General features: G+C 42.9%; 1 protein-coding gene and 1 long non-coding RNA gene across 11 annotated transcripts in view; one reads left to right on the forward strand and one right to left on the reverse strand.

The window, feature by feature from the left end:
- Nucleotides 1-22,119, reverse strand: part of LOC118217078 (H-2 class I histocompatibility antigen, Q8 alpha chain-like) — a gene marked incomplete at its 3' end in the record, with an annotated part of 54,070 nt that overhangs the window by 7,116 nt on the left and 24,835 nt on the right. Inside the window, exon 4 of the mRNA XM_035398875.1 lies at nucleotides 19,285-19,575. Coding sequence (XP_035254766.1) covers nucleotides 19,285-19,575 — 291 coding nt within the window. The remainder of the gene's footprint in view (nucleotides 1-19,284; nucleotides 19,576-22,119) is intronic.
- On the forward strand, nucleotides 12,386-16,041 carry LOC118216220. 10 transcript variants are annotated; one of them, XR_004762983.1, is made up of 6 exons: nucleotides 12,386-12,419; nucleotides 15,147-15,248; nucleotides 15,288-15,350; nucleotides 15,453-15,491; nucleotides 15,774-15,836; nucleotides 15,876-16,041. It is a non-coding gene; the product is annotated as an uncharacterized LOC118216220 (long non-coding RNA). The 10 variants fall into 10 exon arrangements; XR_004762978.1 differs by lacking the exon at nucleotides 12,386-12,419 and adding an exon at nucleotides 14,713-14,762; XR_004762974.1 differs by lacking the exon at nucleotides 12,386-12,419 and adding an exon at nucleotides 14,813-14,864.

A 22,119-nucleotide genomic window follows, 5' to 3' on the forward strand; every position in this document is an offset into this window, starting at 1 on the left:
CCTTTCTTAATACAGATCATAGCAGTACAGATAGCACTGTGCCATGCTGAAGGGTGGTGGGTGAAAAACAGTAGGTTGCACCTGGTTCTATTTTCTGTTGGCCAAACAAAAATGTCTTAAACCATTGCAATATTATATAAAACTAAAGATATCTTGAATCAGAAATCACTATATATACTGTATTGTTCTCTCATAGTTCCATACATTACCTACTGTGTGGAGGTATGGGGAAATACATACAAAACCAGCACTTATCCAGTTTTCACCCTACAGAAGAGAGCTATAAGAATTGTAAATCGAAAGGATTATTACGAACCAACCAAGGTACATTAAACTTAACTTACATGCTTTAAAATTTTATGATCTAGTTGATCTTAAAACTGCACAGAGAATGTACAAAGCACAATATAATTTGCTTCTTAACTGTATTCAGAGGTTGTTTGAAATTAGAGAGAGCCAGTATGAAATTAGGGGAATAGATATGTTGAAAAAATCAAGGGTAAGGACAAATATAAAGATGAGATGTATAACTGTCAAAGGGGTTAGTTTGTGGAATAGTTGTGACAAGTAATTAAGAATGTGTAGTTCACTTTGCAAATTTAAAAAAATGTTTAAAAATAATGTGATAAACAAATATAAAACGGAGTTATGATCATTTTTGTGTATGAAACGTTTGGAACTTTTGTTTTTGTTTCTGTTCTGTTTTGTTTTTGTATAGCCTAAACCTAGTAGTGAAAAGGTTGCCTATTAGAATATGTTATGTAAAAAGGGTAGGTATAATAAGCTAAAGCTTCAGCCTACACCTTTTCGGTCAATATTTTTTCTTTTCCTTTTAATTTAATTTAATGCCTTATTGTTATTTATTTATTTCTATGTGCATTATTTTTGTAAAATTGTTAATAAGGACCGAAATAAATTACTACTACTACTACTTCTACTAATGAATGAATGAATCTGCAATGTGATGTCTGAGAAAATGCACTGAATGAACAAATGAATAAGATCTGAAAAATGAAGGCCTGATCAGGAGTAAAAGTCATTAGTCAATGAAACAGTTTCAGGAGGTTTTCATCACAAGTGTGGTATACACGTGTGGTATACTGTATACACAGGTGTGTGACAGCAGGTGTGAGGGTTAAGGTCACTTTGGGTGTGAGTGTTGGGGTTCGGGTTAAGCGGAGGGGTAACGTTGCTGTTCTCCCATGATGCATCGGTGGCTGGTCTCTCGCCCTCCCAGGTGGAGGCCTGTTTGGGCTGGTGTGCAGGAACAGCCGTCTCAGACGCACGTCCGTGGTCTTCCTGGGTATGGTGGTGCACTTCGGCGCCTTCTACCTCATCTTCCTCAACATCCCGGATGACGCCCCTCTAGTGACGAGCAGCGTCACGCAGCACGAGCCGTACCTGCTGCCCAGGTTCTCCACCTTTTTCACCTATTTTAGTCTCCTCAAGTAGTTTTCTGAAAGTTCTAATAAAACCAGAGAGCAGAGGAGAAGGCTACGTTTGAAATGAGATTTGAACTCGAGCCTTTCTAGTGCATCTGTTTTGCCCTCCTGTCAAGATGATCATAGGTAGATGAGTGAGCACAAGATCAAAAGAAAGTTTGGTGACAAAAAATGTGTGTCTGTGTGCATGTGTGTGTGTATGTGTACCTGCATGTGTGTTTGTGTGTGTATGCGTATGTGTGTGTGCGTGCGTGCGTGCATGTGTGTCTGCTCGTATGTGCGCATGTGTGTGTGTATATGTGTACGTGTGTGTGCGTGCATGTGTGTGTGCGTGTGTGTGTATATGTGTACATGTGTGTGCGTGGTGTGCGTGCATGTGTGTGCGTGTGTGTGCACGTGTGTGAATGTATGTGTGTGTGCGTGCGTGCGTGCATGCGTGTCTGCTCGTATGTGCGCATGTGCGTGTGTGTATATGTGTACATGTGTGTGCGTGGTGTGTGTGCGTGTGTGTGTATATGTGTACATGTGTGTGCGTGGTGTGTGTGTGTGTGTGTGAATGTGTGTGCGTGTGTTTCTGTTCTCCAGCATATCCATTGCCTTGCTGTGCAGTTTCTTGCTGGGGCTGGGGGACAGCTGCTTTAACACCCAGCTCTACAGCATCCTGGGCTGTGTGTACGGAGAGGAAAGTGCACCTGCCTTCACCATCTTCAAATTCATCCAGGTAACAGCACTCACCTGTGGGCTCAGAGCCAGCTGCAGGGAACAGTCAGACAGACACCTCACTACTCAATATGGTCGTCAAATATACACATTATTTTGCACACTTTTTACAAAAGTACACGCTGTGAAATATATTTATGTTTTTGAATGTCATTTATTATACTCATTATTATTATACTGTATGTTGCTGTGTATTCCATGTCCTTAAAGTTGATCCTTGGGCTTATTCTCTGAAACATGCTCAGGGCCGGGTTTACTAAGGAAATGGTCACAGTTCAAAAACATTTTGTATATTGCGACTCCGTTGTCAAATAAATTATGACTAAATTAAAACTATGCTACAACATAAGTCAAGCAAGACACAGGTCCAGCCAAGAAAAGAACCGTTTCCAAATCTCACTGTCAAACACAAACACACATACCCAGGGTACCACGTAGTGACACCCCCATCATATGTTTTCTGGCAGTTATGAATATGTAGAATGTGTGATCTGAGGTTGTCATGGCAGTGGTGTGAAATCAATGAAGAGAAAGAGATGTTTGTTTTCAGGTTACTGTCACTTCCTGTCACAATACCCAAGATGGATGAAGGAACCAGTCAGATATAATAATATTACGCAGAATTATAGGATAAAGAGACACAGCTATGAGCTCTCTTGACAGCGAAGTGAAATCAATCCTGCAGCTATAGGTTGGAATTTGAAAGGTGACACAATTTCAGCTAATAATGATGTGTGAGTAGAAAGCACATTTTTAAGTGAAATATATATATTTACACTAACATCAAAGAGACAGACAGCACTGACAGCCAACTACCCCCAGTTTAATAATAGCAAAGGTGATAATCATAATTCTATTGTCACTGTGTAGTTGTGCATGTGTATCTGCACATATGTGTGTGTGTGTTTGTGCGTGTGTGCATGCGTTAGTGAGCGTGTGTGTGTGTGTGTGTGAGTACAGTATGTGGGTTTGTAAAGTAATTGTTTCTGAGTCAGTGTGCTGCAGCCGGGTAAATGTATTGTGTAAAAAAGTAGTAGTGGGTCTTAGCTAGCCTGTGCTAACGCTACATTAACACCCTGCTGAAGCTGCAGTGGCTCTGGGTTTAGTTAGCCTGCGCTAACGCTACATTAACACCCTGCTGAAGCTGCAGTGGGTCTGGGTTTAGTTAGCCTGCGCTAACGCTACATTAACACCCTGCTGAAGCTGCAGTGGCTCTGGGTTTAGTTAGCCTGCGCTAACGCTGCATTAACGCCCTGCTGAAGCTGCAGTGGGTCTGGGTTTAGTTAGCCTGCGCTAACGCTGCATTAACGCCCTGCTGAAGCTGCAGTGGCTCTGGGTTTAGTTAGCCTGCGCTAACGCTACATTAACACCCTGCTGAAGCTGCAGTGGGTCTGGGTTTAGTTAGCCTGTGCTAACGCTGCATTAACTCCCTGCTGAAGCTGCAGTGGCTCTGGGTTTAGTTAGCCTGCGCTTTGCTAACGCTGCATTGACGGCCTGTTTCTCTCTCAGTCCATATGTGCAGCCCTGGCCTTCTCCTACAGTGGATACCTGCTCCTCTCGTGGCAGCTGCTGCTCATGGTGCTGCTAGGATTTGTGGGAACTCTCTGCTTCTTCCTGGTGGAGAAGATTCAGAACCTGACCGAAGCCTTGGAACAACCGTAACCGTCCTGGACATCTCATCCCATCCGTTCACTTTCCGTTATACGGGGCCAAAGTTTGGTATCGTCTCAAACGAAGGATATGCACTATTTTATATCAGCTTTAAATGAAGTAACTCAGTGCAATACACAAATAATATTATTATACGAGTTATTTATGTGTGTGCAAATGGTCACTTGAGAAAGACTGTACATTTCAGTTTAATCTTTGTTAGGCTCATCATGCTGGCCTTCCTTGTACATTTTTCTCAGGGCTGTATAAGAATCATGACCTTTCTGCACCAGAGACAGTTTTATGCTCTAATAGTACTTTAACGTCAGATATTATTGGGACAATCACATAATAAAAATGATACTGTGTGCAGGAAGATATTTTTCACTTTAATGGATTTTGGCAGTTATGGTAATTTATGATTGTACTTAGCAGGTAAGTTATGGATATGTCCAGCTATGAAAGATGAAAGTCAGTTTGGCACCAAAGACACCTGACAGTAATGGAGGCAAATTCACTATGAATTCACTGTTAAATTCCTTTTAATTACTCCAGGAAAACACATTCTGAGGTTCTGCCGATTTTTACCAGTGCAATTGCTATATACAAGACTTCATAACTTCACAATGATAACTTTACTACATAATAATACATTTCACTACAACAATCAGTACCATTTCAAAAAAAAAAAAAAACGCAAAAATAAAGGAACATTGTTCGCAGTTCTTTTACACAAGGTCACAAGGTCAATGTAATATCACAACTTATGCCATTTGTTTTTGTTCACTGTAATGCTACAAGTCTAGATCAGAGTGAACATTTTAAAAATGTTTGTTAGTTATGCTTATTTTTATGACAGTATAGAGAGCTTCTTAAAGTGTGACCAAAATAACATTTTAATTTTGTGTTTCGTTTGTTTAATCAACTGACATTGGCCTAGATGGCTTATTTGTGTTTATTCATGTTAGTGTTTTGTAATACTGACATTGGTGTTTTTTATTGTGTTTTTTTGTGTATTTTTACACTTTTATATTGGAATAAAGATGTATGCCATTTATTTAAATACATTGAACTGTCCTGATTTGGTAAATCCTCTAGGTGGCAGCATAACATCTGGAACAGCATGTTGTGGAACCCATACATGCGAGACTGACACATCGCTGTAACATGTTATTAACCCTCTGGGGTCGAGAGCTCCGCCGGCAGAGCTCGACAAGATGAAATTAACTTTAGTTTCTATTTGGATGATTAACTTCACGTGCTGTTATCATACAGACGCAACAAAAACATTGACAGAAACCTTAGAATCGCGACTTTCCAATGCGCCCATTGGCAAATAATATAAATTGTTTTAAATGTTCCAAATTTGATTAATTAGATCATGTATGCTTCGCTAAACTTTACTCATTACTATGTGGATTTCGCTCAGCAGGAAGTCCGCCCAAATCGCATTCACATGTTAACAACATTTTAATTACTCTCCATAGAAGGAGACTAAAGGAGGGGCGATGCGAGATCCATGTGAGAAATGATAAGGCTAAAGCGGGATAGAATATCACAGAGTGTCGCCTAATTCACTTCTTTTGAGGTGAACATTTCGTTTAAGCTGTATTGTAGACTGATTAGCAGAGCGATTGTTGGCTGTGGCGCAGTGCAGGGTCTGTTCTCCCTCTGTGTCACAGGTGAGGCATTCGCTTCCCCTGCCGCACTTTTTTCATAACGTGGCCTATCTGTGCCGCTAGTGCTGTGTTGTTCTCCATATGATGTGCACTGTTGTGAGTCCCTGCAAAATATGTGTTTGCAAGTGACAAAAGTGTTTGCAAGTGACAAAATTTCATATTGTAAATTTGTAGGGCATTTGCTTAGTGCATCAAGTGGAGGACTAGTTTTAACAGTGTGATATTATAGGCACATCACAACCCCGATAGATTTCAGGTTTTCTTAAGGGGATGAAGATAATCTAATGACAGGGCTTAGGTGAAGGTATGGGCTATTAAACAGGCATGGGGCGGCTGTGTAGCACAGTGGGTAAGGAACTGGGCTTGTTGGTTCGATTCCTGGGTAGGACACTGACATTGTACCCTTGAGCAAGGTACTTAACCTGAATTGCTTCAGTATATATTCAGCTGTATAAATGGATACAACCTAAAATGCTATGTAAAAGTTGTGTAAGTCGCTCTGGATAAGAGCGTCTGCTAAATGCCTGTAATGTAATGTAATGTAAACAGCTATGTGGATGAGATATGGACATTTGGATGAGACATTAATTGAACAAGTGTGTGTGTGTTTGTGTGTGTGTGTGCGCGTGCGTGTGGTGACACCCTCCCTCACCCCCCAGTGGTCATCTCTCTGTTCGGCTGCTGTCCAGGCCTCTCAGTGGGTTGCTATGGAGACCTGTGCCCATCATTTTACGGAGCAAAGTGGCCGGCTCTGGCCAGCCCAGCTGCAGCCCCCTTCTCAGGGATATTAAAGCCGTGCGTTCACAGCGCTCTGCTCTGTCAGGTGATGCAGCACCTGCACCTCACACAGATCCCCAGCCACTCAGCTTATACCCAATACAGGCTGGGCCTTGTGAGTCACTGCAGATTTGAGCCCTGGTTGTGTCATTGGCTGACTACGGCCTGGAATCAGCGCTGGCAGGATGTAATTGGCCCACCCTGTTGTCAGATAAGGTAGGTTTAATTCCACCAGGGTTCCATGGGTTACCACTACATTAGTTTCTACTAACTGTGTGTCAGGAATCTGCTGACTCCTAGCTGTCATTAGTGAGAATTATAGGACAACCTCTCCTCCAATCAAGACGTCCTGTGTTCACGGTAAGATAAGCCTCTCTTCCAATCAGTACTTTCTATCTTCACAGTAAGGTAAATCTCTCCTCCAATCAGCTCTTTCTGTCTTGACAGTAAAATAAACCTCTCTCCCATCACCACTTTCTACGTTCACACTTAGATGAACTTCTTCAATTAGCACTTACTATGTTGAGTCAGATAAAATCTCTGCTGCAATCAATACGACAGCAAATTTATAGTAAGATGTTGAGTGTTAAATAGAGTTCATGTGGCTCCTGCTGGGCTCACATAAAGTCTGTTATACCCCTTCCACACTGAAGCAAAGACTCAGGTAAAACTCATGTTTGCTGTTTTTGCGGTGAAAGGGTCAACCCGCATTATCCAACTCGGGTCCAGGAGCCCTGCTCACAGCCTGGGATTTACGTGGGTTGGGCATGTCTCAACTTCGGTATGAAAGGGGGGATGCGGGTTACTCTGTTCAGCACGGATAGCTGACCAACCCTCAGTCTTGTCATGTGTTTTACTGGCCCAAATATCCTCGGTGCTCTATGTGTTTCAGTTGCCCTCGTGTAGAAAACAATGTTCCCGAAGCTTTTATACAAATTATGAAAACCATATTCATGTAAAGGTACACTATATGACCAAACATGTCTGGGGCTGTTGTTCATGGTTTAGGCTAGGCCCCTTAGCTCCAGTGAAGGCAAATCTTAATGGTTCCACATGCAATCACATTGTAGACGATTCTGTGCTTCCCCAACAGTTTGGGGAAGGTCCTTTTCTATTTCAGCTAGACAATGCCATGCCATGCAGGGAGGTCAATGTAGAAATGTTTTTTTTTTTTTTTTTTTTTTTTTTTTAGAACAGTGCGGAAGAACTTGACGGGCCCGCAGAGAACCCTGACCTCAACCCCATCCAACACCTTTGGGATCAATTGGAAAGCCAACTGTGATTCAGGCCCAATTGCCCAATCAGTGCCCAATCGCCCAATCAGTGCCCGTCCTCACTAATGCTCTTGTGGCTGAATGGAAGCGAATCCCCACAGCCATGTTCCAAAATATAGTGGAAAGCCTTTCCAGAAGAGTCGAGGTTGTTATAGCAGAAAAGTGTGAACCAACTCAATATTAATGCCCGTAATGCTGGATGAGATGTTGGACGTCAGATGTCCACATACTTTTGGCCATGCATATTAGAACAAAAGTCCTCAGGAATGATCTTAATTTTTGCTAGCTAGATTCACAGCTATATTTGTGCAAGAAGAGGATTGCTTAGTTGTAAAAGGCAAATATGTAATAGTGTATATTAAACAACAAATAAATATGTTACTTAAAATTATTTGTGACAGTTTTCACAAAACATTCGTAGCATTTGGAGCACATCACTGGGCTATTGGTTCAGGAGTTAGCATAGTGAGTTTAGCCAGCATAATGGCAAACTATATTATCTCCGTTAGCTAACTGGCTACATAGCTGTATTAGCAGGAAGAAACCAAACTACTACAGAAATACATTTGCAGACCCAGGTCTTGTGTGAACAGCGAGGACCTAGTACTTACCCATGACCATAGTGTGGTGTGAACTGGCCAAACGTAGGTTGAACCTGCATTCAGTATCCCCTGTCAACTCAAGGTTTATCGTTTGAAAGAGTAGTTTATTAAGGGGCTGCTGGGTAGTTCATTCTGTTAAAGCCCCACACTGTGGTGCATGGATGAGCCTCATGGTCTGGGATTGAATCTGGACTGGGCCAGTACTGTCTGTGGCTGATAGCTCCATTGGGCGATGTGCAATGGCCGATTGTATTGCCCAGGAAATGCGTTTCATTGCTCTTCAGCGACCCCCACTGGTCGATTGGCTGCCCATGTAAGGTCTCCTCCAATCATGCTCAGTGCAAGCTTAGCTGTAGTCTGTGGTGTAAAAAAAAGCAGGTGGCGACACCAAGTGTTTTGGAGGAGAAACGCAGACTCGACACTCTCCAGAGGTTCCCACGTAAACACGACTGCGCTTGCAGATAAGTGGAACATTCCAGATTTGGGCGGGAATTAGACATGTTCAGCCCCACGTTGGATGCTAAATTTATTTTTAAAAGAGTTCAGTTAATGCTGAAGGTTTTACTGTGGAATGGAAAACAATGAACTTAGAGGAGCAGAACAGTGCTAAGCCCAGGGGCTCCACCTCCATGTTCACATTCGGGGACAGCCCTGAAGTGCAAAATACAAATACAAAAAGAAAATGCAAAAAGGAGCAGCCCTGAGGTGCAAAACACAAACAAACAAAAACTAGCAGTCCTGTGGTGCAGATGTAACATGCAAAAATAAAAACTAGTACATACAAAAACAAAAACTAGTAGCCCCGAAGTGCAACAGTGCACTTCGGGGCTACTAGTTTTTGTTTTTGTATGTTGCATCTGCACCTCAGGGCTGCTTGTTGTTGTATGTTTCTGTTTTGCACTTCGGGGCTACTAGTTTTTGTTTTGTATGTTGCATCTGCACCTCAGGGCTGCTAGTTTTTGTATGTTTGTGTTTTGCACCTCAGGGCTGCTCCTTTTTGCATTTTCTTTTTGTATTTGTGTTTTGCACTTCAGGGCTGCACATTTTTGTTTTTGTATGTTGCATCTGCACCTCAGGGCCACTCCTTTTTGTTTTTGTATGTTGCATCTGCACCTCAGGGCCACTCCTTTTTGTTTTTGCGTTTTCTTTTTGTTTTTGTGTTTTGCACTTCAGAGCCACCTTACAAACATTCATCATAGCAGAATGTGTGTTAACGTGCGTTAAAAAAATGAGCGGCGTTAAAACGAATTTGCGTTAACGCGTTATCACGTTAACTTAGCCCTAATGTATTTATTTAATTTTGTCCAAAATATTCCTCTATATTTCTCATGTAATACAACTGGTAACTTTTAATGATTAATGAGTTTATGATAATTTCAGTCTTCCTGTATAATGAGGATATTTTTGATTAAACTCATTTTAATCTTACCAAAGTCTCCGAGTATTATTGAATGTACGCCTCCTTGTAGTTGAAAAGCAGATTAAAAGTCTGAATGTGGTCAATCGTTGTTATAACTTGGCACTTAAATCCCAGATGTAGTTGTATACCAAAAAATCATAATTCCTCAGGAAATTATGCAGCAGTGAGACACGTTACATTTTTAATAGGCTTAATAAAATGAGGCAAAAGATTTTCTTTAATCAAACATTCAAAAATAAATAAATTAAATTATACAGAATAGAAACTGGGTTTACCCTAACCCTAACCCTGGTGACACAATTTATGAGAGCAGCACATGCATTTGGGCAAAGATTGAGCAGAAGGCCGAGTTCAGTGGCATTTCCCCCAAGTGTGAATTCCAAGTTCACTGGATGGAAAAACTGTTGTAATCCTTTATTAAAACAAAAGGCATTTCTTAATTTAAAAAGTGTGTAATCTCATATGAATGTACACATATAACACAGGTAACAGAGCTGGGGTTTTTGTTTGTTTTGATTTCAGTGCTGTACTTTGAAAAATGCTCATTGTTTGCTTTGGTGATAGTCATTAAGTTCATGCCTTTTTGATGGTTATACACATAATTCTGAATATGTGAAAGGACTGCTGATTCCAGTGTTTTGCTAACTGAATACAGCACTAGCAAGCAACCCCAAATACAATTTAATGCCCACTGGTAAGTTCTTCAGAGCATAAGAGTGAGCTTGTGTTTAATCTTGTTGATTAATCTTCAGTAATTACAATAACTGCGTATGGAGGAACCACCTGTGGTCATTACATTGAATTGCACACACCTGCTGGACTGATGGACCTCATCACTGTTCCTCAAGAAGCAAGAAAGACACAAGACACTGCCCAATTTCATTTTTATTTTATTCTTTATCAGCGTCTTCATACATATGGAATAGGGGTGAAGGGAAATGCCACTATTTGTATTTGTAACTGTATACAAACTGAATGAGCTCCACCATCACCCCTACATGAGGGACACTGAAGTCAATTATAAACAGAAAAAATAAATTCCCAATTTAAAAAATAGTTTCCCATCTTCATTATGAACCACTGGATGCCATGATCTTTTAATGAAATAAAAACTACAGAATGTAAGGCTAACACATTCTCTTTACATTTGCAGGACAGGCAAATGCAAACGGTCAATGCATAGCTGTGATATTTGTATTCTCAAATGTATGTGCATAATCACAGTCCATTCAACCAAAAAAACATTTAAACAGAGGCATTTACACGCTAGACATTTGACAAATATAAACATATAAAAATAACACATTATCAGACATGTAATTCACCATTTGGCCGTTCTCAGCCATAGGAAGCTTCAAAGTGCTCGGCCAGCATAACCTGGAGAAGACAGGGCAGGAACTGGGGGGTTACCATCTGAGGTGTGGTATAGCCGCGTTTCCACCCAAACGTACCCAGGCTAACACATTTGCTTTACATTTGCAGTACAGGCAGAGGCTAACAATACATGGTGAAGCAGCAGTAAGGTCAAAGTACCCCGTGAAGTTTTTTGTTTTTTTTTACAGCACCCGTTCCCACAATGCAGTGCAAAATATGAACAGTGAACAAAAAATAAAAATACTAGAAAATAAAAACTACCTAACAAAAGGAAAAATAAAGAAAAATATAGCTGCAAGCAGCAATGCGGGGCCCTACGAACACGTCCAAGCCGGGTAAATACTAGGCGAAGGAGAAAAGAGTGCAAGTGGCATAGATTTCAGGATTTTGGACAATCTACATCCAACGATCCAACTTCCGGTTCATGAGAAACATTACTTCAAAATATGAATGTGCATTAGCATGACGTGCTAACTTTGTCACGCCACAAATCAAGCAATTTTTAACGAAACGACTTTTCCTTATCACCTTTGATGGAGAGAATATCCAAGAGTACACATGTGCGATGGTGACGGAATCAGGTAAAGCGTTCATGAGAAGATGACAATTTTAAATGCCTGTAATTTCCTTGTGTTTTGAAATATCTGCAAATGCGCCAACATTGTACAACATGGTAGGATCCTCTTCATGCCCAGTCCGTTTCAAGTCCCTATATTATTGTTTTAAAAAGTTATAAGCACTTGAAATTTGCATTATATTAGCATTAGCATTAGCTTCACGCCAAAATTTCAAATGCCTGTAATTTCCTTGTTTTTTGAGATATCTACAACTGCTTCGACATGGTACAACATGGTAGTGCCCTCTTCATGCCCAGTCCGTTTCAAGTCCCTAGATTATTGTTGTAAAAAAGTTATAAGCACTTGAAATTTGTGGCCAAATTTTGTTTTTGTAAAATACCAGATTCTCCGCCATTTTGGAATGGATCTCTTAGCTGTTAACACCCTATAGGGAGACATGCACCATACACGTGCATGGCCAATTTCGGACCAATCAGACTTACGGTTCTTTAGAAGAAACTTTTTATAGGTTTTGCCAAATTTTCAATCTGCAGGAAAATCCATCATGGCGGACTTTATGGGTTCTTACTGATTTAGTGTCAGTGGCTGCAGATTGGTTGGAGTTCACTGAACCAGTGTCAGTGGCTGCAGGTCGATTGGAGTTCACTGAATCAGTGTCAGTGGCTGCAGGTCCGTTGGAGTTCACTGAACCAGTGTCAGCGGCTACAGGTTGGTTGGAGTTCACTGAATCAGTGTCAGTGGCTGCAGGTTGGTTGCAGTTCAATGAATCAGTGTCAGTGGCTGCAGGTTGGTTAGAGATTACTGATTTAGTGTCAGTGGCTGCAGGTTGGTTGGAGATTACTGATTTAGTGTCAGTGGTTGCAGGTTGTTTGGAGTTCCCTGAATCAGTGTCAGTGGCTGCAGGTTGGTTGGAGGTCACTGAATCAGTGTCAGTGGCTGCAGGTTGGTTGGAGTTCACTGAATCAGTGTCAGTGCCTGCAGGTTGGTTGAAGTTCGCTGAATCAGTGTCAGTGGCTGCAGGTTGGTTGGAGTTCAATGAATCAGTGTCAGTGGCTGCAGGTTGGTTAGAGATTACTGATTTAGTGTCAGTGGCTGCAAGTTGGTTGGAGTTCACAGAACCAGTGTCAGTGGTTGCAGGTTGGTTAGAGATTACTGATTTAGTGTCAGTGGCTGCAGGTTGATTGGAGATCACTGAATCAGTGTCAGTGGCTGCAGGTTGGTTAGAGATTACTGATTTAGTGTCAATGGCTGCAGGTCGGTTGGAGTTCACTGAACCAGTGTCAGTGGCTACAGGTTGGTTGGAGTTCACTGAATCAGTGACAGTGGCTGCAGGTTGGTTGGAGTTCACTGAATCAGTGTCAGTGGCTGCAGGTTGGTTGGAGTTCACTGAACCAGTGTCAGTGGCTGCAGGTTGGTTGGAGTTCACTGAATCAGTGTCAATGGGTGCAGGTTGGTTGGAGTTCACTGAATCAGTGTCAGTGGCTGCAGGTTGGTTGGAGTTCACTGAATCAGTGTCAGTGGCTGCAGGTTGGTAAGAGATTACTGATTTAGTGTCAGTGGCTGCAGGTTGGTTGGAGATTACTGATTTAGTGTCAGTGGTTGCAGGTTGTTTGGAGTTCCCTGAATCAGTGTCAGTGGCTGCAGGTTGGTTGGAGGTCACTGAATCAGTGTCAGTGGCTGCAGGTTGGTTGGAGTTCACTGAATCAGCGTCAGTGCCTGCAGGTTGGTAAGTGTTAGGATATTTTGCCCTTATTCGTGGAGTCAAATGCAGGGCGATGAAGAACACGCTGACAAAGTTTCCTCAGAGGATTTGATGTTTAATTCAATGTGCAAGGGAGAGACAGACCCAGCACACTCGGGCGCTGCGCTGAGAGAATCTCTGCCGATCACGCTGTGTGGTGTCTGGATATACAGTTTGCAGTCATACATATCAAAAGGTTGAGTTAAGTGGCGGGCCGGAGACAAATGGTCTTGTCCCTTCCTGGGAACCCCCGCAGCCATTTAGCATAGGAATGTGACATCCTTGCCGCAGACACTAGAGGTGTTATACGGAGACACACTACAGAGGTGCTAGACATAGAGGCATGCAAACTACAGACACAGTATGGTATGAAAAGGAAACTTAATACACTACATACAGTCTAATATATATACATGGTGCTACATAGTTACATGAAACCTGTAACTAAAACAGGTGTCGTGTCTAGGAACCGACAGACTTCCACGCCAATCTGTAGAAAACAATTTCACGAGGGAAAAGACACAACAGCAGCAAGCTCTTCAGAAAGTTTAGACTTTATTGTACAGGTGCACAAAGCCGGATCAATTCAGGGGAATTGAACCTCGATTGTCAGTTTTGCATACATTTTATACACAAATTGTGCCCACAACCCCCCTTTAACACATTTCTAAAAATACTAGCCATCTGGTCTTTTCTGGCACAGTAAGGATCTTTTTTGGCCGTGTAAGGATTTTCAGTTTCCTGCTCGTGGGTCAACCTGACTTTCTTGGCACCACAATGATTTTCGGTTCTATGATGATCTTATCGTATCAATGGTTTTCGGTTCTATGGTAATCTTATCATAGTGGACAGTTACCCCAATTTTCCCTTACTCTGTACTTTCTCACTATGCATACACGTCATTGCTGTCTGTATTTTTCCAATTTTCCCTTACTTTGTACTTTTCCACTATGCATACACGTCATTGCTTTCTGTAGTTTTTCATTACGCCTACAAGTTCACAGAGTTATAGCCTCCTGTACCTTTCTACTGTATTCAGGTTACACAGGGGTCACTGTAAAGTATTAGTTTTCTAGCATGTCTATTTGGCACTAATTTTCTGCTGAGTAAGTATGGTTTTTTTTAAGCCTTCTGCGTTTGCCTTTTTTCTACGGTGGATACTGTGGTTTCTTGCGTTACCATAAGCTTTGCTGCAACTACTGATGTAGAGTTATTGGATTACATATTGATTATATTAGTATATAGTTATACACGTGATATATTTTTATCATGCAGCATCGAGAGTTTGGAGGAAACAGTCTGATCAACATTGATGGGAATACCTTAACTTTAACATGTGACGTCATCACACTCATGGGGAGTCTCACAATTCTCCTACACAGGGAACCTATCATAAGAGATTACTGATTTAGTGTCAGTGGCTGCAGGTTGGTTGGAGATTACTGATTTAGTGTCAGTGGCTGCAGGTTGTTTGGAGTTCACAGAACCAGTGTCAGTGGCTGCAGGTCGGTTGGAGTTCACTGAACCAGTGTCAGTGGCTGCAAGTTGGTTAGTGTCAGTGGCTGCAGGTTTGTTGGAGTTCCCTGAATCAGTGTCAGTGGCTGCAGGTTGGTTGGAGTTCACTGAATCAGTGTCAGTGGCTGCAGGTTGGTTGGAGTTCACTGAATCAGTGTCAGTGGCTGCAGGTCGGTTGGAGTTCACTGAACCAGTGTCAGTGGCTGCAGGTTGGTTAGTGTCAGTGGCTGCAAGCTTGTTGGAGTTCCCTGAATCAGTGTCAGTGGCTGCAAGTTGGTTGGAGTTCACTGAATCAGTGTCAGTGGCTGCAGGTTGGTTGGAGTTCACAGAACCAGTGTCAGTGGCTGCAGGTTGGTTAGTGTCAGTGGCCGCAGGTCGGTTGGAGTTCACTGAACCAGTGTCAGTGGCTGCAGGTTGGTTAGTGTCAGTGGCTGCAAGTTTGTTGGAGTTCCCTGAATCAGTGTCAGTGGCTGCAGGTTGGTTGGAGTTCACTGAATCAGTGTCAGTGGCCGCAGGTCGGTTGGAGTTCACTGAACCAGTGTCAGTGGCTGCAGGTTGGTTAGTGTCAGTGGCTGCAGGTTGTTTGGAGTTCACAGAACCAGTGTCAGTGGCTGCAGGTCGGTTGGAGTTCACTGAACCAGTGTCAGTGGCTGCAAGTTGGTTAGTGTCAGTGGCTGCAGGTTTGTTGGAGTTCCCTGAATCAGTGTCAGTGGCTGCAGGTTGGTTGGAGTTCACTGAATCAGTGTCAGTGGCTGCAGGTTGGTTGGAGTTCACTGAATCAGTGTCAGTGGCTGCAGGTCGGTTGGAGTTCACTGAACCAGTGTCAGTGGCTGCAGGTTGGTTAGTGTCAGTGGCTGCAAGCTTGTTGGAGTTCCCTGAATCAGTGTCAGTGGCTGCAGGTTGGTTGGAGTTCACTGAATCAGTGTCAGTGGCTGCAGGTTGGTTGGAGTTCACAGAACCAGTGTCAGTGGCTGCAGGTTGGTTAGTGTCAGTGGCCGCAGGTCGGTTGGAGTTCACTGAACCAGTGTCAGTGGCTGCAGGTTGGTTAGTGTCAGTGGCTGCAAGTTTGTTGGAGTTCCCTGAATCAGTGTCAGTGGCTGAAGGTTTGTTGGAGTTCCCCGAACCAGTGTCAGTGGCTGCAGGTTGGTTGGAGTTCACTGAATCAGTGTCAGTGGTTGCAGGTTGGTTGGAGTTCACTGAATCAGTGTCAGTGGCTGCAGGTTGGTTAGAGATTACTGATTTAGTGTCAGTGGCTACAGGTTGGTTGGAGTTCACAGAACCAGTGTCAGTGGCTGCAGGTTGGTTAGTGTCAGTGGCCGCAGGTCGGTTGGAGTTCACTGAACAAGTGTCAGTGGCTGCAGGTTGGTTAGTGTCAGTGGCTGCAGGTCGGTTGGAGTTCACTGAACCAGTGTCAGCAGTGGCTGCAGGTTGGTTAGTGTCAGTGGCTGCAGGTCGGTTGGAATTCACTGAACCAGTGTCAGTGGCTGCAGGTTGGTTAGTGTCAGTGGCTGCAGGTTTGTTGGAATTCACTGAACCAGTGTCAGTGGCTGCAGGTTGGTTAGTGTCAGTGGCTGCAGGTTTGTTGGAGTTCCCTGAATCACTGTCAGTGGCTGCAATGAGAAGCTCAGTCAGAACCCCAGTTCAGCAGAGCACAGTGTGGCACATATCACACACTCAAGCCGCGTTTCCACCAAAATTACCCGGAACTTTCAGTCCCAGGAACTACTTTACCAGGAACTAAAAGGTTCCTTCAGCCAATGGTTGTCTGCGTTTCCACCGGGGTCTAAAGTACCGCGAAGATTAGGCAAATTAGCCCACTGACGTTGTCGTCGGTCCATCTGTCATATGATTTCTTCTGTAACCCCATACTACCACCGAAGTAGCCTACATTATTTTCTAATAACCGGGACAGCCCGGAGGGGTTTATTCCACTTATATACAACGGGTTACCAACAATGACTATATATGGTTACTTTTGTATTTATTGATTTTCATATATCCTCTCACATTCATTAACAGCAGAAAACATGCACACGTTGTAAACAATTTGCTGTTTTATTACTTTCTCGTCGTCAATTCCATATAGGCTAATTGCAAAATGACAAGAATAGAACGAAAACTCGGACTTGCGTGAAAATGTAAATTAGTAGTGGTACAGCCACCGTTTGCTTTCCTTCGAAGTTACTGCTAGCCGAGCAGCGAAGTGTGCCCTCCAGATGCGAACCATGCACCATAAATGAGTCCATAGTCTTCCTGGTCTTTTCGTGGAATTGAAAAATGGCAGTAAAATTGAGTAAAATTACGGCAGTCTGAAAAAGCTAAAGGTAAGATTACTAAAATTAACCTGTTATTTTACCCGGATAAAAAGTGCGGAAGGTGATTTCCAGTTTGCTTGTACTGTATCACCAATGTTAATTATGCAGAACTACCGCATACCTCACATAACTGTATCAAACGTTTTGAGTCAATTACAACGGGCTAACAAAGAAAATCCGGAAGAAAATATTCAGCAACCGAATTAATCCGTTTGAATGTTTTGGTAGCCTACGTAATATGCTGTCCCAGCACGAATGCTTAGCATTTCATAAAACGAATACTAAAGCAAGAAAAGAACAGAAGAGCACACGTTATAATTCCAAGACGTTATAACCAAGAAGTAGGCTACTGCGCCGCATAACATACAAGTTTGATTTGAAGTTATTATGAAAATAAATTGGTTTGCCGCTGCATATTTTCAAACATGGCGGGTAATGGCGGAAAATAAATACAACACAAATGCTACGAGTACTCGACCAATCAGAAATGTTCAGCGCTGCAAGCTCCACCCAAAAGGTTCCTGTACTTTCGGAAAGTACTACCCCCCGAGCAGGAACGTTTTGGGGGGTAAAACAAAGCCCCCAGAACTAAATTTAGACCCTAGTTCCTGCGGTGGAAACGCACTGAGTTCCTCAAAAGGTTCCTAGTTCCGGGGTATAGTTCCTGCGGTGGAAACGCGGCTTCAGACTCATATCACACACTCAGCTCATATCACACACTCAGACTCATATCACACACGCAGCTCATATCACACACTCAGACTCATATCACACACTCAGGCTCATATCACACACTCAGGCTCATATCACACACGCAGCTCATATCACACACTCAGCTCATATCACACACTCAGACTCATATCACACACTCGCACATTTTACATTAATCTCATTCTACAACCAAACAACTCACTATGAGTCACTCAGTTATTCTATACATGTCCAGAGTTTAATTAAGGTACAAGTTACCTCAGTAACATTCATTTCAGCCAATTAAAAACTATCCTACTATTCCAGACCTGATTAAGATCCAAACATTCAGCCAAAACACACACGCTACACACACACACGCACACACACACGTTACACACACACACACACACACACACACACAAGGGACAACACTGCAACACGCATCAAGACGTGTAATCAGGAGTAATTACAATCTGAATCTTGAGCATTTACACTTGATTATAATGACATTCATAAGCATTGAGTAAAGAATAGGAGTAAATATACTCACTTCGGATCTTCCCGTAGCCTGGAACAGAGACACAGAGTTAGAATCATACACACAGCATGTCTGACTGTAACTGTGAAACTATTAAACTCTGTGAAATGTATTAGTGTGCCAGCTTTATTATGTGACTGTGCTGGTGTCTCTCAGAGTTAAGGTGTGTCAGTGGGTCTGTGTCTGTAACTCAGTCTCACTGTGTCAGTATCTCTGTGTGGCAGTGACTCTCACCTGAGCTTCTCCTCCTCCACATGACGACACCGATGGCGGCGAGGGCGAGGATGAGGATGACAGCGCCCACCACACAGCCGATGATGACGCCCATGAAGCTACGTGCTGCAGTCAGGGGGAATCATATTAAACACACACACACACACACACACACATGCATGTACATGCATGTACACGCATACACACATACACACACAAACACACACACATGCATGTACACACATACATACATACACACACACATAAACACATGCGCGCACACACACATGCATGTACACGCATACACACATACACACACATGCACACACACATAAACACATTCAACAAACACACAATTCTTGATTAATACATTACATATTTCACATCTTCTATAATGAACTTGTGTCTAAACCATCCCTGACTATTTGTGCTAATCAGTGGACAGTGTAGTGATTATACAGCTCACAGTACACAGTGTAGTAAGAGCCAGAGGTCCTACAGAGAGAAGCGCAGTGTGTTCGGGCTAAACCTCTCTGTGTGTTCGTCCTGTTTGTGGCGTCAGCAGGGGTGGGGGTAAGGACGTATATAGCAGGTCCAGGGGTCCCTAGAGGTGGGGTGGGTGGGCATGTGTGTGTGTGTGTGTAGGGGGGGGGGGGGCTCTTTCTAAAAACATTTTCTGCACAAATTATTTCTACATCTATTCCTGAATCGTGGGATGGACACTCGCTCACTCACTCTTGATATCCGTGTTACTCTTGATGTTCTCCTCTTTGACAGGCAGAATGATGTCCTGTTTCAGGCTCTTGTGCTGTACGGTACAGGTGTAATTCTGGCTCTTCCAGTCCTCAGGCTTCACTGTCAGGTTAGATGTGGTCTGGAAAGTTCCGTCCTCGTTGGGCACCGTCTCCCCCAGCTCTACATCCACATCCAGGTGCTCTCCGTTTCTCTGCCAGGTTACCATGAGGTCACGGGGGTAGAATCCGGTCACATGACAGGTAACAACAGGAGAGGAGTCCTTCTGCAGCAGAGACACCTCAGGAGCAACTGAGAGAGAGGAGGGGGGGAATAGAGGGAGGGCAGAGGGTGGGAGATAGAGGGATTGTTCAATCTAATTTACACGGGCAGTGGGTTAACCTCAATTACAATACTCAGTCAGTGCAGCTCACCCGTTTTTCCTTTTTATGCCACAATAAACAAAATTTTATCAGCGTTGTACGACCATTTAAAATTTAAAGTCAACTACTCATCATCACCAAGCTGGTGCTGTTTTTCCTAAAAGTCTCATCTAGAAAATAATTCCATCTCCTGCAACGAGTAAAGCTGCTCTTCAGTTATCTGAGAACCATGTTTATACATACTTAAAATATCAGAAAGAGCATCTTGACCCTTTTTTTCACCATCATTAACCTCTAACGGTAACTCGACAGACACCAACAAATCAGTATTTGTCCCCAATTTGGTACTCGTCTCTGGATTGGCTATGTAAGGTTAAATTCTAACTATCCGTGGATTTTGATCTTTGCCTGCCTTCTGGTGGAGTCGTAAAAATCAGAAGCCTGTAAACACAGCTGATAAGACAATTTCCCCACAATCTGGAGATTGCTGTGGGACAATCTCACAACCTTTTCACCCCACCAACACTTGTGTCGACAGGAACGAGGATAAACAGATGACCAGGACAGTGTCTGTTTTCATGTCGTAAAAGCACCCACAGGCACCGTTGGTTCAGACAGGAACCTGGTTGACCATTACCCACATTATGGACTGATGAAAGCACTATATGTATGTGCATGTAAAATACAGAATTATATGATAAATGTGGTGGACTGTGAGTAATATCATCTGAAATGCAGGGGATATTGTATGTTACACAGACAGGCACACTGAGCTGTTATAAGTTGGTACAGGGAGGTTTATCTGAAGTATGTATTGCCTACATAAGTGTTTGGATTATAGAAAGACCACTACCTTGGGCCTCCATAGAAAAGTATCTAAGAGCCAGATTAAAGCATAAGGTCACGTTCCATCATAGAAAGTATCTTATTACTGTCACTACTTTTTAATGGTTCCCCTGTGTCTGCAGGGGAGGGGGGTATGCTCCCTGGAGGAGAGTAGTAGGGGGGGTCTCTTGGTGGTGGGGAGGGTGTTCCTGTCCAGACCTTATTTGGGCATCCAAAGGGAACTGTGTAATGTGCAAGGCTTGCTCAGGATTGCATTTAAGGGAAGTCCAAGGAAACATTCAAGGAGAATCTGATTAACAACGCCATAAAACCGCCATAAAACTGGCAAAGCCAAAAACAAACACAACAGCACTAATCAACAATTTTGATAAATCTAAATGTTCACTCCTTTAGTTCACTTCTAGTGCTCAGCCTAAAAGACAGAAAGAAGAAAAGGGGAAAAAGAACCCTTAACAATCGCCATCTTACCAGCTCCCACCAGCTCTTAAAAATGTCATCTTTTAACTATATTCTTGATGAAACAAAGTCATATTTCACAACAGAACGCTGAAGACAGAAGCACTGACCATATTTAGAACAGGAAAATTAGTATACAAACTGAAAAAAAAAATCATATAGAACACAATTTTTAACAAAATTAGAATAAATTATGAAGTAAAGCTAATTTGTAAGCAAAGCTAATTGGACTGGACACCAGTAAATCAAAGAAAGGAGAATAAGTCAGACCAAAACCGAACACAGAACAGAGATGGTCGGCCTCTAAGATATATTAATAACAGAAATACAACATAAAAAACGAAAGACTCAAAAACAAGTTAGCAAGCTCGCCTACTACTGTAAACATTAGCCAGCAAGGAGCTTAAGAAAGTGACAGTTGGAGTTCCTCAATATAACAATTTTGGTTACCATGGCAACAGAATAGGCCAGGAAATAGTATAAACTGTCCATACTGATAAACAGCCCTGTACTGTAATTATGCTCACACAGAAGACAGGAAGACAACCTGATCTTCCACACAGAACACTCAAAAGCTTGGCACACAGCTCTGTGTAAACACTTGGGAGACATATTACCAGCCCAACCCCCCCAGGCTCCCCATCCACAGGCCCAGAGCCCACCAGGAGCAGCAGCTCAGCTATGCTACAGTCCTGAGCCAGCCAGACCCCCGACGCCCCCCACCCCCACCCCCAGCCTTCGCCCTCAGAAAAATCTAAAACCAAAGGGGTCAGCCCAGCAAAGTGTCCTCTCAGTCAGCTGGTTCTGAACTGATCTAAACTAACCAATACGAACACAAACCAGCTTCAGATCAGCATTGCTTCACAGCTGCCAATGAGAGTCAACCAGACTATGAAACAAATCAAAAGCATATATTTGGAACACTGGATGACCAGTACCAAATCACAAAATAAACTGAATTGTTATCAGGCCCTAAACATAAGCCGCGTTTCCACCAAAATTACCCGGAACTTTCAGTCCCAGGAACTACTTTACCAGGAACTAAAAGGTTCCTTCAGCCAATGGTTGTCTGCGTTTCCACCGGGGTCTAAAGTACCGCGAAGATTAGGCAAATTAGCCCACTGACGTTGTCGTCGGTCCATCTGTCATATGATTTCTTCTGTAACCCCAT

This window comes from Anguilla anguilla, chromosome 17, assembly GCF_013347855.1.
Source record: "Anguilla anguilla isolate fAngAng1 chromosome 17, fAngAng1.pri, whole genome shotgun sequence".
NCBI classification, from domain to species: Eukaryota; Metazoa; Chordata; class Actinopteri; order Anguilliformes; family Anguillidae; genus Anguilla; species Anguilla anguilla.